Source organism: Geotrypetes seraphini, chromosome 11 (assembly GCF_902459505.1).
Source record: "Geotrypetes seraphini chromosome 11, aGeoSer1.1, whole genome shotgun sequence".
NCBI classification, from domain to species: Eukaryota; Metazoa; Chordata; class Amphibia; order Gymnophiona; family Dermophiidae; genus Geotrypetes; species Geotrypetes seraphini.
Window position 1 is genome coordinate 38,951,374 of NC_047094.1, and position 14,964 is coordinate 38,966,337.

A 14,964-nucleotide genomic window follows, 5' to 3' on the forward strand; every position below is an offset into this window, starting at 1 on the left:
TGTCTCCCCCCGTTTTTCCCATTGGGGGTCGTCTCCATCAATTTTGTCATCGATGGGAAACAATAACCACGGACCTATGGGTCCTGGCCATCGTAAGAGAGGGATACTCTCTTCATTTCCAACGGGTCCCCCCGGACCACCCGCCAAGAGAGTATCCTTCAAACTTGACGCAGACCGCTCTTCTCCTCCAGGAGGCTCATGCTCTGCTTCGGCTTCGGGCCGTCGAGCCGGTTCCACTCGATCAGCACAACAGGGGGTTTTACTCCCGGTACTTCCTGGTCCCGAAGAAGACGGGCGATCTGCGTCCCATTTTGGACCTTCGAGTCCTCAACAAGTTTTTGGTCAAGGAGCGGTTCCGCATGCTGACCCTTGCTTCTCTCTATCCCCTCCTCGAGCAGAACGATTGGTTATGCTCTCTGGACCTCAAGGAGGCCTACACTCACATCCCTATTCATCCGGCCTCCCGCAAGTTTCTCAGATTTCGGGTGGGACATCTACATCTGCAGTATCGAGTGCTTCCATTCGGCCTTTCCTCGTCTCCCAGAGTCTTCACGAAGTGTCTGGTGGTGGTGGCCGCTGCACTCCGGAACATGGGTCTTCAGGTGTTTCCATACCTCGACGACTGGCTCATCAAGGCACCGTCGGCTCCAGGGGTCATTTCGGCGACCTTGACTACAATTTGTTTCCTGCAGAGTTTGGGCTTCGAGATCAATTTCCCCAAGTCACATCTTCAGCCCACCCAGTCTCTTCCCTTTATTGGGGCTGTTCTGGATACCATTCAACTTCGAGCATTCCTTCCTCCTCAACGCATGGATGCTCTCCTTCTACTCTGCCAGTCGGTGTCTTCTCGCCCGTCCATCTCAGCGAGACACATGATGGTCCTCTTGGGCCACATGGCATCTACAGTTCATGTGACGCCTTTTGCCAGACTACATCTCAGAATTCCTCAATGGACCCTGGCATCTCAGTGGACTCAGGTGTCCGACCCGTTGTCCCGTCACATTGTAGTCACTCCTGCTCTACGGCAGTCTCTTCTCTGGTGGATGACCTCTTCAAATCTATCCAGAGGTTTGCTGTTTCACTCTCCTCCCCACCAGAAAGTTCTCACGACCGATTCATCGAACTATGCATGGGGGGCTCATCTGGATGGTCTTCGCACTTAGGGGTTCTGGACCAGTGCGGAACGACTCCATCAAATCAATCTTCTGGAGCTCAGAGCCATCTTCAATGCTCTCCAAGCCTTTCAGCATCTGCTTCACGACATGGTGGTCCTTATTCGCTCAGACAATCAGGTCGCCATGTATTATGTCAACAAACAAGGGGGCACGGGCTCGGCCCCTCTTTGTCAGGAAGCTCTTCGAGTCTGGGATTGGGCGGTTCGCCACAACACCTTCCTCAAAGCTGTCTACATTCAGGGGAAAGACAACGTCTTGGCAGACAAATTGAGTCGTCTTCTCCAGCCTCACGAATGGATGCTCCATTCCGACCCCCTTCATCAGATCTTTGCTCAGTGGGGAACGCCTCAGATAGACCTCTTTGCAGCCCCCCACAACTTCAAACTGCCTCAGTTTTGCTCCAGGATCTACACTCCTCACCGCCTCGAGGCAGACGCCTTTCTACTGGATTGGGGGAATCGCTTCCTATATGCGTTTCCTCCATTTCCTCTCATTCAAAAGACTCTGGTCAAGTTGAGATCAGACCATGCCACCATGATTCTGATTGCTCCTCGGTGGCCCAGACAACCTTGGTACTCCCTTCTACTTCAACTGAGCAGCAGGGAGCCAGTACTTCTTCCAGTGTTTCCTTCACTACTTACTCAACATCAAGGTTCACTACTTCATCCCAACCTGCAGTCCCTCCACCTGACAGCTTGGTTCCTTTCAACATAACTCCTCACCAGTTTTCTCAAGCAGTGAGGGAGGTCTTGGAGGCTTCCAGGAAGCCTGCTACTCGACAATGCTATTCCCAAAAATGGACTAGATTCTCTTCCTGGTGTATTTCCAATGCCACGGAACCTCAGCGAGCTTCCCTATCTTCTGTATTGGACTATCTTCTACACCTGTCTCAGTCTGGTCTCAAGTCTACCTCTATACGAGTCCACCTGAGTGCTATTGCGGCTTTCCATCAGCCTCTACAGGGGAAACCTTTGTCTGCTCATCCTGTGGTTTCCAGATTTATGAAAGAACTTTTTCATGTCAACCCTCCTATCAAACCTCCTCCTGTGGTTTGGGATCTCAATGTTGTCCTGTCTCATCTTATGAAGCCTCCGTTTGAACCTCTCAACAAGGCTCCACTTAAGTATCTCACCTGGAAGGTGGTTTTTCTGGTGGCCCTCACGTCAGCTCGCCGGGTCAGTGAGCTTCAGGCCCTAGTGGCGGATCCACCGTTCACTGTATTCCATCATGACAAGGTGGTTCTTCGTACTCATCCAAAATTCTTGCCTAAAGTGGTCTCTGAATTTCACATCAACCAATCCATCGTGCTTCCAGTGTTCTTTCCAAATCCTCATTCTCACCCTGGGGAATCTGCTTTACACACTCTGGACTGTAAACGTGCTTTAGCTTTCTACTTGGATCGCACAAAGCCACACAGAACTGCTCCTCAACTTTTCGTCTCCTTTGATCCAAACAAGTTGGGACGACCTGTATCGAAGCGCACCATCTCTAACTGGATGGCGGCTTGTATCTCTTCCTGCTATGCCCAGGCTGGATTATCCCTTCCCTGTAAGGTCACAGCCCATAAGGTCAGAGCAATGGCAGCCTCTGTAGCCTTCCTCAGATCGACACCGATTGAGGAGATATGTAAGGCTGCCACTTGGTCCTCGGTTCATACATTCACCTCTCATTATTGTCTGGATACTTTCTCCAGACGGGATGGACAGTTTGGCCAAACAGTGTTACAAAATTTGTTCTCTTAAATGCCAACTCTCCCACCATCCCGTTGGGGTTAGCTTGGAGGTCACCCACTAGTGAGAATACCTGCCTGCTTGTCCTGGGATAAAGCAATGTTACTTACCGTAACAGTTGTTATCCAGGGACAGCAGGCAGCTATTCTCATGTCCCACCCACCTCCCCTGGGTTAGCTTCTCAGGCTAGCTACCTGAACTGAGGAGACACGCCCGGTACATCGGGCGGGAAGGCACTGGCGCATGCGCGGTGCGGGCATCTCGAAACTTCTGAGTTTCTTCAAGCAAGACATGCTTGCAAGATGTCCGTATCGGGGCTCTGTCGGATGACATCACCCACTAGTGAGAATAGCTGCCTGCTGTCCCTGGATAACAACTGTTACGGTAAGTAACATTGCTTTTTCAAATATCCATTGAGAAATTCCTTTTCCTTCAAGCATGGGCTCTTCCCCCTTACCCCCAATCTCCTTTCTGTTCTGAACCTAGATAGAAATGCAGAGATTTAGACATTGGGACACTGGATCAACTGTTCTATTGTCTGTCCTTTGATACTCAACTTCTGGAAGTCAATATGGGGGAAATTAACATTATATTAGATTCATCAATTCTACTTATGCGGAACATTATTACATGTTAACCCCCCCCCCCCTTAGATAGACTGGGATAGCCATGCAGATAATAACCCGGAACTGGAAAAACTATGATCATCTGAATTTCCCTTTCTGGTGGACTAATCTGTGCTCCAGCTATGGATATGAGAAAATGAATGCAGAAAATCTGGGGCACAATATTCTTTTTAAATTGGTTTGGGGGTCTGTTGGCATCGTATGTTACTTCTCTATAGCAGGTCTCTGATTATAAGTCAGGTTTTACTTTCATACACATCCAAAATAGGGTGGTGGGGGGGATATTTCTATAGTAATTTGACCCTAGAGTAGTTACACTTGGGGTGGGAGGAAGGGTGGGGAGATATTATTAATATGAAGAGGATATAGTTACTGGGCAAATAAATGTCGCTATGTTTTATTGTATAATCATTGAGTGGGGGGGGAAGAAAATGAGTAGATGTACTTAAATTGATGTATTAAATTGATGTTTTATGTGTTACATATTCATGTATTGCACTTTTGAAGTATGGAAAATCAATAAAGAAATGCAGAGTAGCAGAAAAAACCCACGAAAGACAATGAGGCCATCCCAGAGATCTCTGGGGACTGCCATTGGCCCCCGGGCCTTGCATTGAAGAACAATGCTCTAAGGGGAGTGAACTGTGCTCTAAGGTTTTTTTTTTTTTTTTTTCTTCTTCTTCTTTCTCCATCTGAGGGGGGAGGAGGGGGGGATGGGAGGAGGGAGCATAACTTGCTTGTTTTTATTTAGTAATTTTTACCATTTGTATGAAGAGTTTTAAGTGGTTTATTTATTTAATTTTAATTTTGCAATCTCAACTATAGAATTATACTTTAAACTGAATAGTTAATTTTAATTCTAGTTCAATAGATGTCATTCTAGACAAGCGGGCATGTCCACGAGTCATCTGCAGACCGAATCCACTCCAGATTTTTTCCATGTCCCTCCTACTTCACTGTGAGTTCTACTGCCACCTGCAGTTTTTCCTTTCTACATGTGAGCTGGAAGGAGTGTTTATGTTCTGCTTTCTCATTTTCTTATTTTATTCATTGTTTTCTGTGCTCAGAGCTTTCACTTTGGTCACAGCTCTGCCTGCAAAGAGAAGAAGGAGACTCCATCTGGTACCTATTAGCCAGCCTGCATAAGTAATTTTGGAGCTCAGAGTCTTCCCTGTGTTTGTCTCACCTACTGCCTTGCACAGGTTCGAGCATAGGCTTGGGCACCATTAGGAGGCTCAGTGGTGTCTTGCAGGGTCTATGGCTGCATTTTCACCTCCCCCTTCTTTAAGCACATCTGTCGGTCCACTTGGGTACGGCCAGGCAGCCTGAAGATCAATGTTGAGGCATTTCCAGCTTGAGGTAGTAATTCCCAGTTGACATTTGTGGGGTATAAGAGAGAATATGGCATGGTATTCTTCTCCTTTAGAACTACTGTAAAGGGCTGAGGCAGGCTACAGCACAGGTCACAGTGAGTAAGGCTGTTTCAGCCTGTGAGGTGAATCGGGGGAAGTCTGAATTTCAGGTTTTTTTGTGTTTCTGTATGTTTTGTGTTCTTCCACCTGAAAAATCTTAATTTTGCCATTTTTGAACTTTGCATAAATGTTTTATTAGTGTTTTTAGGTGTGAATTTCTTAGTGGCGGCCATCTTGGATTTTTAGCTCTCTCTTTTTTTTTTTTTTTCCCTCAAAATTTCCCTGTACTTCCAAAACCTCAATTTTTGCCTCAAAACTGGTTGGGCTGGAGTCCTTTGTCTGTTCTATCCCAAATTCATACAAGGATTATACAATTTTGGCACCTGAGGAGCGTGATCTGGAGAGGTGGGAATGACTACCTTAATCTCTCCTCTAATTAGGTGACTAAAAAGGCAGTCAGCCCAATGTGGCGGCCTTCTCTATTTTGGGGCCCTGGAAATCTGGACAGTTCCGTTTGACAGGATGCAGACGCACCAGAAGCTAAGGTCATCCAAGGGTGACGCCGCGTGCCCAGATCCCAGAGGACTTCTCAGACTTTCTGAATTTTTTTGTGGCTGTCCTTTCATGAAAGCTGTGCTTTTCCTATGCAGTCTCACTGCACCTCTGACTTGTCTCCTTGTGACACTGACTCGTAGGGCACTTCCCAGTCTGCCGCGGTTCAGGCCTTAAGAGACCTCTCCCTAGGAGACACTGATGACAGTGAAGTAGGAAGGACACAGAAAAAATCTGGAGTGGATTCTTGCAGATGGCTCATGGCCTTAGGGAGATTTCCTTCTGCAGATGGCTTGCGGCCATGGGGAGATAACCCGCTTGTCTAGAATGACACACCTAACTACTAGAAAAGATATTATCAAGGTAAGGACATAATCTTTTTGTTGACGGGCACAGGATAAAACAGGAAAATTTAGAGATTAACACTTTCTGAAAAAATAAATATATAAATTTAAAAATTTTTCAAATAGTTTGTTTTGCATTTTGTGCAGTTTTATATCTACTTAAAGGAAAAGCCATTAGGAGCAAATGCCACCAAATAGTGTAGCCCATAGAGTTGACAAGAGGATAAGGAATTATTAAGTCCAATGTATGCTAATAAAACCAAACTGTTGTCGTCTTTTTCAGCTGCTTGATAATGTGGAAAATAAAATGAAAGGAACCTGTGTAGAAGGCACTATACCTAAATTATTCAGAGGGAAGATGGTGGTATGTTTAGCTAGTACATTTTAAAAAAAAAATTTTCTTTTTGGGTGTTTTTTTGGTTATAGAAGTGGTAATTTGTTTGTTTTGTTTTTTTAAAGTCATATATCCAGTGCAAGCATGTGGATTATCGCTCTGAACGAATAGAAGATTATTATGACATCCAGCTAAGTATAAAGGGAAAGAAAAATAGTAAGTAACACTTATAATGTATGGATTAAATCATTACTTTATAATGGTGGTAGTATCATTGTAAATCTGGTGATAATATTCACTAATAATAATGATACTGCTGATGCCCAGGCATTGGTATCATAGGAGTAGGATAATAATATATGTTTTTAGCTTTCCCTCAACAATAAATTATTGGCAATAAATTGCAACTTGATAGTTGATCTAAGATCTATAAAGCTATTTAGCACAAATAGCAGTGTAATTTTAATTGTCAAGTTTTAATTTTTGAAGAACAGGCTCTTAATACAAGTATAAGGCATGGCATGGAGTTAACATGTTAGGGCAAGGATTAAATAACCTGTTATCTAAAGAAATACTGGTAGAATATTCACAGTATTTTTCTAACTTGAAGTGTTCCACTGTTTGTTGAAGCTTTATTTGCACATTGAAGCTGGATGACATTTAATGCATTGATTCATTGTATCAGTTTGCCTGTATACTTATGCAGGAATATTTTCTTTTTAGTATTTGAGTCTTTTATAGACTATGTGGCAGTAGAACAACTGGATGGTGATAACAAATATGATGCTGGAGAACATGGTTTACAGGTACATACTTAAGTAATTTATTGTAAAAGCATTTGTATAAGAATATCTGTAGGAAGACTTCAGCAAGCTGTTGTAAAGCCTTTGACTTATTACTTGGCTTTACTGTAGGCCTATTGTATATCTTCATTTCCAAATGCTCTGAACTAGAACCACTATTTCCAGACAGTAGGGTTATTTTCCCATAGCCGCGTGCTGCTTCAGAAGGAATTCACTCTGGATTTTTCACTCTGCTTCTGTTGTACTTCACTGGGTTCTCTAGCTTCACCTTCAGTTCTTTCCTTCGGCACGCGTGCCTGCAGGACTGTTTCTCTCCCCATTTTATTATTTTTATTCGATGTAATTTCATCCCTTTCGGGTAATTTAGTGCTTGGAGCGATTTTGAAGATCTGCCTGCTTAAAAATTCACAGACCGGTCTGTAGCTCACAGGCCGATCCAACTGGGTACTTGTTAGCCAGCCTGCATAGTTTTCTCTGGAGATCAGAGCTGTCCCTGATGTGGTCTCACCTACTGTTAATCATGGATCGAGCGCAGGCTGTTAGGCACCCATAGGAGGTTAGGTGGTGTCTTGCAGGGTGCTGGCTGTATCATCGCACCTCCACCCATCCTAGTGCGTATCCATTGGTCCGCAGGGGTGGAGGTATAGTCAGACATAGGAGTCTGACTGGCAGCCCGGAGATCAGCTTTGCAGGAGTATTCCGGCATTGTGGCAGTGATTTTTCTCATCTAGCTATTCTGAGAACTGAAAGTATGTTGCAGCACAGATCCATTCAGGTCGCAGTGAGTACAGCCTGTGAGAGACATTGGGGGAAGTTTGAAAAATGGGGTTTTGAGTGTTTCCAGATGTTCCCCCCTCCTGAAAAATCTTAAAATCACCATTTTTAGAATTTGGGAAGTGTGAAAAAATCGTGATTTGGGTGCGAATTTTGTGACTGCAGCCATCTTGGATTTTTAGCAATCTTTTTATTTAAAGCTCCCTGCTGCTTCAAAACTGCAGATTTTACCTAGAAACCTGCTGGGATGGAGTCCTAAAGCTCTTCTCATGTGGATTCTTGCCAGGATTGTACAAATTTAGTGGTTATAGAGTGTCCTTGCACCACGTGCTATGTGGCACAGCTGAGGGGGCGGGGGGCCTACAATGTCCAACTTAGCTTCTACCCTGCTGATGCAGGTGACCAAATGCTCAGCTAGCCTGGCGGGGCAGCTGTTGTTACTTTCAGGGCTCGGCACAGCTGGTACTTCCATCAGCCAGGCTGCGGACACTCCGCAGCCTAAGAAACGCAAATGCAGGTCATCTAAGGGTGACTTTATGCCCCAGGAATTGAACACTTTCTAAATTTATGAAATTTTTATGGTCGGAGTTTCAGAACATGTGTTTTCCCCCTGAGCAGTCTCAATCCACCTCCACGGCATTCCTTAGTGGAGTGGTGCCTTTGGACACGTCCTTGCCTCAGCCTGCTTTGGTTTTTGCACTACCTGATCCTAATCTGGGGGACCCAGATGCTGATGTTTCCCTTACTGATCCCTTGTTTGCAGGTACAGCGCTTTCTTGAGCGGGAGATTAAGGACTGTGTGTTGGATCTGCAGTTCCTTCTGTGGTCTTGGGTCTTGGATCCTATGGATAATCCTACTGACCTGTGCTTATTTAAGTTTCCAGCTCTGCTGGACATTATTTCTGAGTTTTTGCAGGAATTGCATTTAGTCACCCAGCCGTCTCCATCCATTTCTTCCTCCTGGCTTTGTGGTGTGCGCTAGAGAGTTGCGCGGGAACAGAAATCCCACCCGTCCCCGCCAGGATCCTCTCTATCCCCACCCATCCCCTTCAGGATCATTTCCGTCCCCAACCATCCCCGCAAGGAATTATCTCCATCCCCGCCCGTCCCCATAAAAAGCAGCAATTACTTCCGACAAGATCATCAATTCCACAGTTTCTTTTCTGTTTGCGTTGCTGTTTTCCTTGTGGGATCTCTTTGGTGGAACCCTTTTTTTGTTTTCTGTTCAGGTAATTAACTTATAAACCCCCTCTTTTACTAAGGCTGACATGTCCATTATATTATATGGACGAACCCTGCTTCCAAAGCCTTCCATCCCCGTGGGAGTCCCGTTGGCTAGAGGAGGGTCCCGTGGGAGTCCCGTGGGCCAGAGGGGGGTCCCCATGGTAGTCCCGTGGGTTAGGGGGGATTCCCGCGGGACCCGTGGGATTCCCGCAATCTCCGTTCCCTTGCAGACCTCTAGTTTGCGCTTGCAGTCGGCTACCTTTCCCTGGCACCCTGAGGAGTGTTCAGAGCAGTTTGGCTCTCCGGAGGGTTCTTCAAAAAATGCTAGAGCTATGTCATGCTTATATTCTGTGGCACAGGAGCTTCATCAGCTTTTGGGTCAGCCCAGGGCGGATTCTTTGGTGGCTCCGGTAAGATTGGTGTTGTGTTAAAGAATATGCTGGACTGCCAGGTGGATGTGGTCCTCATGAAACCTTTTGATGCAGCTACTTTAGGTATCAAGGCTGCTTCGGCAAAGTCTTTTGTTGCACGCACCTGTCTATCTAGACTGTGCACACTGGAGAGTGAAGCGGTGGATCTTCTCCTCAATTTCTGATGGCTGGTACAGATTATATCGTGGATGAATTGTATGACCTCATGAGAGTTTTAGCAAAGTAGTTGGCGTACTCCATCTCTGCCCACCAAATGCTCTGGGTTCATCAGTAGGTTAATGATTCCGCTTCAAAGGCTACATTGGCTAGACTACTTTTTAAGGGGCAGTTATTGTTTGGCAAAGGTATGGACGATCTTATAGCTTCTGTGATGGACCGTCGCCCTCAGACCCTGCCTGATAGTAAACCCAGACCTTCCAGGAGTTCTGGTTGCTCTAATTTTCATGGCTTACAGCGTTCCAGACCATATGCAAATGCCATGTTACAGAGATTTTCACTGGGCTCCCGACTAGATATGCTGGCTACAGGCATTCCTGGCCTTTCACCTCCCATTCTACACCCTCTGCCAGAAATACACAATGACACCAGGCCGAAAGATGCCTCTCTGTGGATAGGAGACTGGTTCTCAGCATTTCTTCCTGCCTGGTCTTGATAAATCACAAAGTTATAGGTGGTTGCAACTGAAGCAGGCTATTCAGGCAGGGTTCCCTGAATGGAAAAATTTGAATAATCAATTTAGTTGAATAATCAATTTAGTTCTTATGCTTTCAGGTAGACTTCCTGGGATACCAGGCCGCACAGTGGTACAAATTAATATCTGGATATATGAATAAAAAAACCAAAAACTGGACTTAGAGACATTTGGAGCATTGAGATTAAGCATCAAATTACTACGTCTCAATGGTCACGAATTTGGTCTTGGAGGATGAAATGTACAATGTCTGCATTTATGAGACAAACGTGGTTCTTCCTGTTGCATAGAGCATTCTGGACTCCTGTTCGTTTACAAAAATTAGATTGCTCGAAGTCTAATAGATGTTGGCATTGTCATCTTGACTTTGAATCATCTATTGTTCTATTGTCCATTTATTTTGGCCTTTTGGAAATCAATTTGGGGCCAAATAAATTGCTTGCTAGAGAATCATGTGGCATTATCGTATGACACAGTTTTATTTGGCATGTCTATGAGAGCTAAGAGCCAAATATCTTCCAAAAATAATAAACTTTTACTGATTCTGACAGGAGTTACCATTCAGCAAATAACGTATAATTGGAAAAATTGGAAAAGATTGAATTATAGTTTTTGGTGGTGTTCAGTGTATCATATTTATAAAATGGAAAGAGCATTAGCTGTTCAAAACTAAATTCATCCTCCTAGAAAATAACAAAATCCCAACCATAACCAACTTAGAAATCAACTCTATCAACTACCCTTTGCAAACCACCCTAAAACTTCTAGGTATGACTATTGACAGAGGCTGCATCATGCAACCACAAATTAACAAAACAATACAGAAATCTTTCGCAGTTATGAGAAACCTTAGACAAGTCCGAAAATTCTTTGAAAAAACACAATTTCAGCTCCTAGTACAATCTCTAATCCTAAGTATCCTAGACTATTGCAACATCCTCTACCTCCCCTGCCCTGCAATAATGATTAAACAACTACAGACAATTCAGAATACAGCTCTGAGACTCGTCTATTCATTGAAAAAACATGATCACATTACTGAGGTATTCATCAATTCTCATTGGCTTCCAATCCAGGAAAGAATACAATTTAAATTCTACTGTATACTATTTAAAACTATAAATGGAGACAGCCCAACCTACCTAAACGACCGCCTCATCCAAACCACCTCTATCAGGCATAGAAAAGCACACACCCCATTCACTTACCCCCCAATCAAAGAAGTAAAACGGAAAAAACTATACAACGGACTACTGGCCACTCAGGCAGCGAAGATAGACAACCAAGTCTCCAACCTATTGACAACAACCCCAGACTACAAGATGTTCAGAAAGGAAATAAAAATTATACTCTTCAAGAAATCCCTTAATAAAGCTTAATACCATGATAAAGCTTAACCCCCCTCTTACCATCCCCTCCCTAACCCCAGATCCTACTTTTCCCTCTCTTGGAAACCTTCTCTGATCTAACGTTGTAACCCTTCTTCCAAACTCTTTTTGTAATCCGCTTTGAACCGAAAGGTAATGGCGGAATAGAAATCTGTAATGTAATGTAATGTAATTTTAATAAATTTCAGGATGTGTGACGGCCATTAATAAATTATTGTAATGAATAGATATAATTTTTCCTTGATTAAAATAAATGAAAGAATGGGGGGGGGGGTTTGATTTTCATTATTTGTCATGAAGGGAAGGAAATAATTTATTATATTATGTATTATTTGATATTAGAATGATGGGTGGGAAGGGGATAAATCTTATTTAATGAGCAAATTTGTGGAATTTCAAGTGATGTATTAAGTTAAAATGCTGTTACTATCTGTGCACTTGATGTAAAATATAAAACGAATAAAGAATTTTTTAAAAAAAAAAGATCAAATTTATGTTGTAACTGGGGACGAGCGATCATGATATATTTTAAAATTGGCATCGGGAAGGGTAAACGAACCAAGACCCGAACCACAACCTTTAACTTCAGAAAAGGGAAATATGACAGCATGAGAGCCATGATAATAAAACAACTCAGGAAAAGGACAGCTGAAATCAAAACGGTCGAACAGGCATGGTCACTACTAAAAAATACTATCACCAAAGCACAGAATCTCTATATTCCGCAGATATCCAAAGGAGGGAAAAATAAGAAAAAAACAGAACCAGCTTGTCTAAGTAAAGAAGGTTACGGTTAGGGAAAAGAGGAACTCGTTTAAAAAATGGAAACGTGTACAAATGACGGAGGCCTGGAACAGCCACAGGGTCGACCAGAAGAAGTGTCACAAGGCGGTAAGAGACGCCAAGAAGGTCTATGAGGAAAAGATAGCGCGGGAAGCCAAAAACTTCAAGCCCTTCTATAGATACATAAAAGGGAAAAAACCAACAAAGGAGGCAGTAGGCCCTCTCGACGACCAAGGAAGAAAAGGGTGCATCAAGGAGGATAAACAGATTGCAGATAGGCTAAATTCATTCTTTGCGTCTGTCTTTAACAAGGAGGACACGGCATCAATGCCTGATGCAGGGAGAATTTTCAAGGGAAAAATAGAAGAAAGCCTCACCACAATAAATGTGGATCTGGACATGATATACTGTTAGATCGACAAACTAAAAAGTGATATCCCTTGGACCAGATGGAATTCATCCGAGGGTGCTAAAGGAGCTTAAGGTAGAAATCGGAGAATTGTTACAATCCCTAGCCAACTTGTCAATTAGAACTGGGCAAATACCAGATGACTGGAAGATGGCAAATGTCATTCTAATCTTTAAAAAGGATCGAGAGGAGAGCCGGGCAACTACAGACCTGTGAGTCTTACGTCGGTTCCTGGTAAGATGGTTGAAGCATTAATTAAGGATAGCGTAGAGCAACACCTGGAAAACTATAACCTGATGAGAGCTAGTCAACACGGCTTCAGAAAGGGGAAGTCATATTTGACAAATTTACTTCAATTTTTTGAAAAGGTGAGCAAAGAGATTGATAGCGGAGAACCGGTGGATATAGTATACTTGGACTTCCAGAAAGCATTCGACAAGGTTCCACACGCAAGACTTCTGAGGAAACTTCAAAGCCATGGAATAGAAGGGGATACGCTAAGATGGATAGGCAAATGGTTGGAAAACAGACAGCAAAGGGTAAGCATAAATGGGAAGTTCTCGGACTGGGAGAAAGTGACAAGCGGTGTTCCCCAGGGCTCGGTTCTTGGGCCCATCTTATTCAATATCTTCATAAATGACATGGAAGAGGAAACTACAAGTAATATAATCAAGTTTGTGGATGATACAAAACTATTCCGGGCAGTTGGGTCTCAAAAAGACAGTGAGGATCTCCAGAGGGACTTGAACCTGCTAGAGAAATGGGCGGAAAAGTGGCAGATGAGCTTTAATGTAGATAAATGCAAAATGATGCACCTGGGTAGGAAAAACAAAGAATATACATATACTGTAAAATGTTAGGTGTAACATTGGGTAAGAGCGAACAAGAGAGGGATCTTGGGGTACTGATAGATAGGACCCTGAAGCCGGCGCCTCAGTGCGCAGTGGCGGCAAAGAAAGCGAACAGGATGCTGGGCATGATAAAGAAAGGAATCACGAGTAGATTGGCGGACGTCATAATGCCGCTTTACAGAGCAATGGTCAGACCACACTTGGAATACTGTATCCAACACTGGTCTCCCTACCTAAAAAAGGATATAACCCTGCTGGAGAAGGTGCAGAGGCGTGTTACGAAGCTAGTAAAGGGTATAGAAAATCTGAGCTACAAAGAACGCCTCGGAAATCTGGGATTGTTCACCCTGGAGAAGAGAAGACTACGAGGGGATATGATAGAGACTTTTAAAATAGAAACATAGAAACATAGAAATTGACGGCAGAAAAGGGCCGCGGCCCATCAAGTCTGCCCATACCAATGACCCACTCCCTGACTTTTACTCCTCTAGAGATCCCACGTGGATATCCCATTTTCTCTTAAAATCTGACACGTTGTTGGCCTCAATTACTTGCTGAGGTAGCTCGTTCCAATGATCGACCACCCTTTCGGTGAAGAAGTATTTCCTGGTATCACCATGAAATTTCCCTCCCTTGACTTTCAGCGAGTGCCCTCTGGTGACCGAGGGCCCTGTAAGACAGAAGATATCATCCTTCACCTCTATACGTCCCGTAATATACTTAAAGGTTTCAATCATGTCTCCCCTCTCTCTTCGTTCCTCCAGTGAGTACATCCGCAGTTTTTTTTAGCCTTTCTTCATATGTGAGATCCCTGAGCCCCAAGACCATCTTGGTAGCCGTTCGCTGAACCGACTCAATTCTCAGCACATCTTTCCGGTAGTGTGGTCTCCAGAATTGAACACAATACTCCAGATGAGGTCTTACCATGGATCTGTACAGCGGCATTATGACTTCAGGTTTTCTGCTGACAAAACCCCTACGGATGCAGCCCAACATTTGTCTTGCCTTGGACGAAGCCTTCTCCACTTGATTGGCAGCCTTCATATCATCACTGATGATAACTCCTAGATCACGTTCCACCATGGTCCTGGTCAAGTTTTCACCATTTAGTGTATAAGTTCTGTGTGGATTTTTTTCCCTAGGTGCATCACTTTACATTTTTTAGCATTGAAGCTTAACTGCCAAGTTGACGACCACTGTTCCAGCTGTCGTAGGTCTTGTGTCATATTGTCAGGCACACTGCTTTTACCTACTATGTTGCATAGTTTGGCGTCATCGGCAAACAGTAATACTTTTCCTCTGAGCCCTTGGGTCATATCTCCTATAAATAAATTGAATAGAATCGGCCCTAAGACGGAGCCCTGTGGTACTCCACTCGTCACGGCTGACGTTTTGGAGGGGGTACCGTTTACCATCACCCTTTGAAGTCTACCGCTT

At 44.0% G+C, this 14,964-nt stretch overlaps 1 protein-coding gene across 2 annotated transcripts in view; it reads left to right on the top strand.

The window, feature by feature from the left end:
• The window catches only part of USP7 (ubiquitin specific peptidase 7), a 396,159-nt gene that overhangs the window by 120,733 nt on the left and 260,462 nt on the right, over positions 1-14,964 (top strand). For both annotated transcript variants that reach the window (XM_033962812.1, XM_033962811.1), the window contains exons 9-11: positions 6,123-6,203; positions 6,299-6,389; positions 6,897-6,979. In XM_033962812.1, coding sequence (XP_033818703.1) covers positions 6,123-6,203; positions 6,299-6,389; positions 6,897-6,979 — 255 coding nt within the window. The remainder of the gene's footprint in view (positions 1-6,122; positions 6,204-6,298; positions 6,390-6,896; positions 6,980-14,964) is intronic.